The 6,805-nt window shown below is 41.5% G+C and overlaps 1 protein-coding gene across 1 annotated transcript; it reads right to left on the bottom strand.

Annotated features, from left to right (window-relative positions):
- Positions 1 to 1,960: 1,960 nt before the first annotated feature.
- On the bottom strand, positions 1,961 to 6,016 carry LOC118409170. Its single transcript, XM_035810038.1, has 5 exons — positions 5,918 to 6,016; positions 4,967 to 5,164; positions 4,032 to 4,235; positions 3,439 to 3,669; positions 1,961 to 2,929 (listed from the first exon to the last, which is right to left on the bottom strand). Exons 1-5 carry the CDS (start codon positions 6,014 to 6,016, stop codon positions 1,961 to 1,963), a joined length of 1,701 nt encoding a protein of 566 aa, XP_035665931.1.
- Between the last annotated feature and the right edge of the window lie 789 nt (positions 6,017 to 6,805).

Below are 6,805 nucleotides of genomic sequence, written 5' to 3'. Positions count from 1 at the left end.
ACAGTATGTCAGAGGTGCCACTCCCATCCATGTGACTGTTTCTAATGTAGTCTTTTGAAACATTCATTCAACATAATTCTTAAATCTTGCTAATCGAAGATCTTCATTTTGAAACCCAGCTTTGGGACATTTTGTTAACATTCAACTAAAATATTTGATAGTCACTTTTATTAGTCTTGTTCAGGAATGTGAATAATGTTCATAGCAACTTTGCTGCCATAATGCCAACTTTTTCGAAAGTACTTGTTTCTAGAAAAACTCGAATGCCCCCCTCCCCACCTGTCCAGCAGGCTGCAGTTCTTCTTGTGCCTCAGCTGGGGGCTGATGTCCTTGGTCACCTGCTAGTGGTTGCCTTGCCGTCCCATCAGCCATTTTCTTGCACAATGTTCACCAGATACCACACAAGATTCCTGGGTGATTGAAGCAAAATTTCCAGCTGTGCTAAAACTGCGTAGGAACAATGGCTAACATACATTGACCTGCAAAGCAGTCAATCACATTTTACCCCACATACGGGAAATGGTAGTTAATGATTAAGTTGAAACACTTCAGAAAGCATTAGTATGCGCTGCCTGTGCATTATGTGTGATTGTGTCTGAATAGGCTAGGCTACCAGTATCATAATGTGAAGTCTGGGATACTTGTTAGATGGAATCTCTGCCACTGATTGTTGTGTTAGTAATGTTACTTCCATGTATGGAGGTATTGTTTTCTGTTAGTCTGTGTTTCTGAAGTTAAAAAATTAATGTATTTTGGTATGTTGCCAGGCTGATATATATAACGTTATATATAGAAGTACATTTCACCACAGATTGGCAGGAAATGAAGAGGAATTTGAGATAGTGACAGGAAGGGGTTTTAGACTTCCAGTGTTGGTAGCATTAGTCATTTATCAAGGCTAAAGCTTATTTGCATTCTGACAGCTGATAGAACGTTCCAGGTCCTGGGGTCAATGGAATGGGCTATTAATTCATGGGGAGGTGTTCGGTCTGTTTGATGACTGTGCTTTTGTAACTGTACTGTTGTATATTTTCCATATGCTACGTCATCGTCACTTTAGAGGGACCAGAAGTGTGTGATCAATGGACATGTATAATGTTAATCTAAACCATTTTTCATACTTGATGAACCAGAAGTAAACAAGACATATAAGAAACTTATTTCATGGGGGTATTACTAATAGATCTTCAAACTCTTGTTTGGAATAAAATCTGTCTTGTATTGTAATAAAAATTGATTTGCACTGACTTAACAATTTCCATTTCACATGTTTGGTTCGGAATTTGCAATGCAAACTACACAGGTTAGAAATGTATTTGAATTATTGGTACTCAATGCAGAGGATAGATCAACGAATCATATTGTAGAACAGTGATAGTTCCAAACTTTTTGTTGACACATTCTATATTGGCTCTATGTACATGTATAGGTATAGAACTGTTTAACTTTAAGGCATTCGTTCATTTTCCCATTATTTTACCTGACAGTGTATGATACTGTAGATATTGAAATATCTGTGTTGGTTTTTGTGATGACCTTTCAAACACGAAGTCATGACCCAGATTTTATGCAGTTCCATCAATAATATTTGTAATACTTCACTTCAGAATTGTTTCAACTGTAAATTGAAGACAGCAACAACCTCCTTTCCCCACCTACAAGAACATGGAACCATCGTACAAGCATTTAGCATACAGGATGACTAGGTCGTAGATAGCAAGTGGCACATATAGACCAGACTCTGGTGCCAGCCTGAGGAGGTGCTCCTACTGTCTGATTGCTTCTGTCTTGGACAATTCCTAATAGGCATGGATTTTCATACTTGTGATATGTAAGATAGTGTAATTTACTATTTGCATATTAAGTGAGAAAGTGTACAGCTCTTCCATACATGTATATGATATAACATTCACAAAATACCATATGCAATCATGTATGTAATTTGGGCAGAAAAGACTCATCAGTTAAACTGTTCATATGCCTTTCTAGCAGGATCTTTGGTGTGTTTGGGGACCTCAGGAAACACAGGTAGCCTGTTGGCCTCCCTCTGCTGCCCTGTGGTGAAGTGGTGAATCACCTTCTGCCTGTCCTGCTGATGTCCGTACAGGGTGGTCAGGCGGTAGTGAGCAAGTGGCACAAACCAATCACACTCTGGTGCCAGCCTGAGGAAGTGCTCCAACTGTCTGATTGCTTCTGTCTCAGACACTTCCTTAGACAGTAGGGCTGTGGAGTACACAGTCTCCAAATGGTCCTGTTTGTACATAAGGGAACTCGCCATGGCAGACAGGGCTTTGGCTAGAGCAGACAGATTTGTAGTTGGTAGGTCAGACCTCTTGAAAAGCTTTGACATCATTGTTGGCTTTGGCTTAGGACTTGCCTCCCATATGGTCCACCCCAGGTAGAGGTAGATGTGGTGCAGGTGTTGGTACAGCCAGTCTCCAGGTCCGTGCTGTAGGACAGCATCAACCACCTGCTGCAGGGTCTGCACCCGGCTGTCTCCATGTGGCAGCTGTAGGGCTGTCAGCAGCAGACAGGTGCTGTCCGTGGGGTCAGCTTGTAGCTGGGAGATCGTCAGCTTCTTCAGTTGGGCTTTATTCAGGTTTAACCATGACTGTTCATACAGTACTGTACTTGTGTGATATGATGGTACTGTGTCACGCTGCATGAATCCAAGTACCAAGGCCTTCACTCCCGCCACATCTGAGTACCCACTACTTGTCAGGATTTCTGCTCCTTCCTCCCAGGACCTGTAGGCCTTGATGTAACGTTGTGCTGTTGGTGAGTCCTTGTGCTTCTGTAGGCTGGCTCTGGACGGCTTGAGTGGCCCCTCCTCCACCTCTCCAGCTGAAGAGATGGACATGGCTGCTACAGAGGACACGTCTTCAGGCAGGCCTGAGTCTCCTTCTGTTGTCACACTGCCTGGTACTGACTGTAATATTAAGTGTATAAACAGAGTGGGGATTTATTAACTAAGTTACTATCCAAGTCACCAGTTTTATATGTTTAATTTTATGCATTACCCACTTTTTACTATTTACAGCTTATTGTTGTATTGATTAGACTTTGACTTTATTCCAAATTTGCAACAGGAACAATACAATGAGGACACTAGGCAGCTAGCTAGCTGTTGATTTGAAAGTCAATTATCAAAAAAAGGAGGGAAAAAAAGAAGAATAGATAAAAAAATTCCAAGGTGGGACACGAACCCTCGTCCTTAGATATCAACATAGATGTTTGCACTGTCGACTGAGGTACTTGTACCTACACTACACTACACTACTGAGCTTTGATTGGCTGACGACAGAAGAAAGAAAAAGAATGCAGGCCAGTAGGCCAGCAAAAACTAAATGTTTTCCTTTGGAAACATATTGAGAAAATGTCAGTCAGCAAATACAAGTAGTTCATCATCCAATCATAACAAAGCACCTCTCAGCCCACCTGTTTCTCCCCCATCCCTGCCCACTCCCATCTCTCCTCCTGCTCCATCCCTGCCTCCTCCTCCTCCTCCTGTCCCTCCTCCTCAGCAAACCACCACCCCTCCAGCCCCACTTGGATCGGTCCGGTCCAGCCGATCCTCTGCAGCTCATCCTCCAGTAGCAGCTGCAGACAGGTGCGGTCGGTCCCCGCGTGGATTCTCTCGTTCAAGCTGCGCATCACCCAGTACCCAGCCTGTAGTAATAAATAGTTTGATAAATCAGTTCACCATAGTTTTCCTACATGTAGGTACACAACATTATATTTTTCTCCACCAGTGGTTTGGGCAGCTGCTCTTAACTGCCTTCATCTGGCAAAATAATCTTTCTCATTGTTGTACTGTGACGTAATTATTGTGACAAGGATGAATTCTCGAATGTGACTCCCTGTCATTGACACTCTGTGATGGTGGATTTAAACACACTGCCAAGTGCTTTACAATTATTGATGAGAAGCTGGAAAATGGATAACACATACATTTACAACATGTGAGTATATGCTGATTTCTAAACGTCGAACTATCACATTGCAATGGCGATAACAATTCAATGTCTCACCAGTGTTAGAAACTTGACCCTCACTAGAAGTGACCCTTCCTCTATCTCTTCTACTTGAATGTGCCGTTCCCGCTCTACCGCCCTTCGGAGGGCTTCCTCTGTTTGTTGCTTGTTAGCCAAGTAGAAGGCTGCCAGGGTCGTCACTCCTGTAGCCAGGCCTGTAGCCAAACCTGCTCCCACAATGGCCCCAGGGGAATCCGTAACCTGTGAGACAACGAGGTAATCTTGTAGAATCTTAATTCTGCTGGTTCGAGTGCCTAAAAAAAGTTTTGACCCTGGGAATGGTACTTCACAACTGTTTCCCCACTCAACTTAGATGAAAACTAGAGTTCCACGACCCCATACCTTTGCCAAATGATCTTAACCTTTACAACTGCTGCGTTGATTGTGTGTAATAAATTATGCAAATAAGGTTCTCATTTGCATAAATTATATCAGTTAATCATCTCCTCTACCAGACAACAGACGTACACAATCCATGTTAAGAAAGAAGGCTTTTATCGCATTTTAAGATAATTTATGCAAATGAGAACCTCATTTTGATAATTAATGTTTAACGATGTTCACCTATACATAACTTTTAAATGCTATAAATAAGAACTTCCCGTCATTTTCCACAATGAAATTATAGCATTTCCTGATTAATTATGCAAATTAGGTATTTATTTTGCATGATATATATCAATCAATATTCTTCTCCTCCTCAGTTACAAATGTCAAATGTTGCAATGGTCTTATAATAGAACTGAGCATGTTTAGAAAATTTCCTGATTAATTATGCAAATTAGATACCAATTTGCATAATTGATATGTCATTATAAGAAGCATCAGCCTAGCCCTTAAAGTTTGTAATAGCCAAAGGCTTGTTGGGCAGCCCTGGCTGTGCGTGCTGAACAGCCAAACCTATAAATAAATAAACAAGCAAACAAACAAACCTTGCTGGCTGCGAACGCAGCTGCACCAGATGATCCTGCCACAAGGCCTCCCACGAGGCCCGCTGCTGCGAGGGCTTGGCTCTGGATCCTGATGATCGCTCCTCCGAAAAAATCCCCTACTTTCCCTACAGCCATCTGCAGTGCTGGCGGCTGGGCCACGTTTTCTTGTCCCGGTGCTTGGGGCCGTTGTTGTCCAGCCTGACCATGGTGATAATTTAAATCTCAAAGTAGAAGTCATATAAGAATGTGGTATCTGACTACATAATGCAGACTGTTCGAAATACCCATTTGGAAGGAAAATTTTAAAACCTCCAATTTTGGGGAATGAAACAATCAGGCTCTGTATTCAATGGCTCTCAAGTTAGCCAATAAGCGGCGCTGTAAATAGTCATTTTACCGCCATTCTGACACAGCTTTTGACCATGAATTTTTGTGAAATGGTGCTAAATGGAACAATTATAGTAATGATGCTACAAAGGAAACTTTATTATCGGTGAAACATAACAGTTGAGACATGTCAAAATACAACTTTCACTTTCAACTTTGCTTGCTCTGTTTACATTGTTTCTCAGTGAAAACATAAAACCACCACCACACGTATTTTATCAGTTAGAAACTGTGTTAATCCTAAGATATTCAGATTCTACAATATACAATATACTAGTATGTACAGGTTCAACTTCTCGATTCTCAATACAGCTATGAATATAGATATTGCTTATAGTACATGATTTATCTAATTGCTTTAGTATTTCAATCTTTTTTATAAGTGATTGAAGACAACAATAAAATGAAACCTAGACCCCTCCCTTTATCTGGTCAACTATCCTATATAAATTGCTTTAAGAACATACATCCTGTCTACCATTAATTTCCGCCACTCGAAAAGCTCTGTCGCCCACACCCTTCCAATTACAGGAGAAGTTGAATGCCCCCCCCCCCCCTTCCCACCTGTCTAGGCTGCAGTTCGTGTACCTCTCTCTCAGCCTCAGCTGGAGTCTGCTGGCCTTCATCACCTGGCAGTGGTTGTCTTGCTGTTCCATCAGCCATTTTACTGGAAAATGTTTACCAGATGCCTCACAAGATTTCTGGATGTTTGAAGCAAAATTTCCAGCTGTCCTCAAACTGCGTAGAAACAGTGGCTGATGTTGTACATTGACCTGCAAGCAGTTGATCACAGTTTGGCCCACATACGGGAAATTGTAGTACTGTTAATGTTTAACTTCTTGTTTAATGTTTAACATGAGACCCTTCATAAAGTTTACAATATGCCTTTATTTTGGCAGTCCTGTACGCTATGGTTAAACACATTCTCAACTAAAACGAGAAATTCTCCATACGATATCTGCAGATTGCAGTCACCTATCTGCAGACTGCATATACCTATCTGCACACTGCTGTCACCTATCTGCACATTGCAGTCACCTATCTGCACATTGCAGTCACCTATCTGCAGGTGCAGATAGGTATCTGCATATAGCAGATACCTGACTGCAGACTACAGTCACCTATCTGCACACCACAGTAAATTTATAAGACTGCATACACCTATCTGTAGATTGCAGTTACATATCTGCAATCTCCATACACTCAGGTGAATGCAATCAGTTCAGGCTGTAGGCTGTATATGTACATCAAAAGTATGTTAAATTGTCAAGTTAATGTTTACTTACGAAAATAAGAGAACAAAGAGCCTTGTTAACCTGCATCAGATCTGTCATACCTGACTTCTAATTACAGTTACTGACGAGCAGCCAAAGTGACTTCTGGTGGAAATCTCTGTAATGGCTTTCCTGTATTTTGTTTGCTATGCTCGTTTCAAAGGGGTTATTGTAATTT

This window comes from Branchiostoma floridae, chromosome 2 (assembly GCF_000003815.2).
Source record: "Branchiostoma floridae strain S238N-H82 chromosome 2, Bfl_VNyyK, whole genome shotgun sequence".
Lineage (NCBI taxonomy): Eukaryota > Metazoa > Chordata > Leptocardii > Amphioxiformes > Branchiostomatidae > Branchiostoma > Branchiostoma floridae.
The sequence above is the reverse complement of the archived record's forward strand: the minus strand, read 5'-3'. Positions and strand labels throughout refer to the sequence as shown.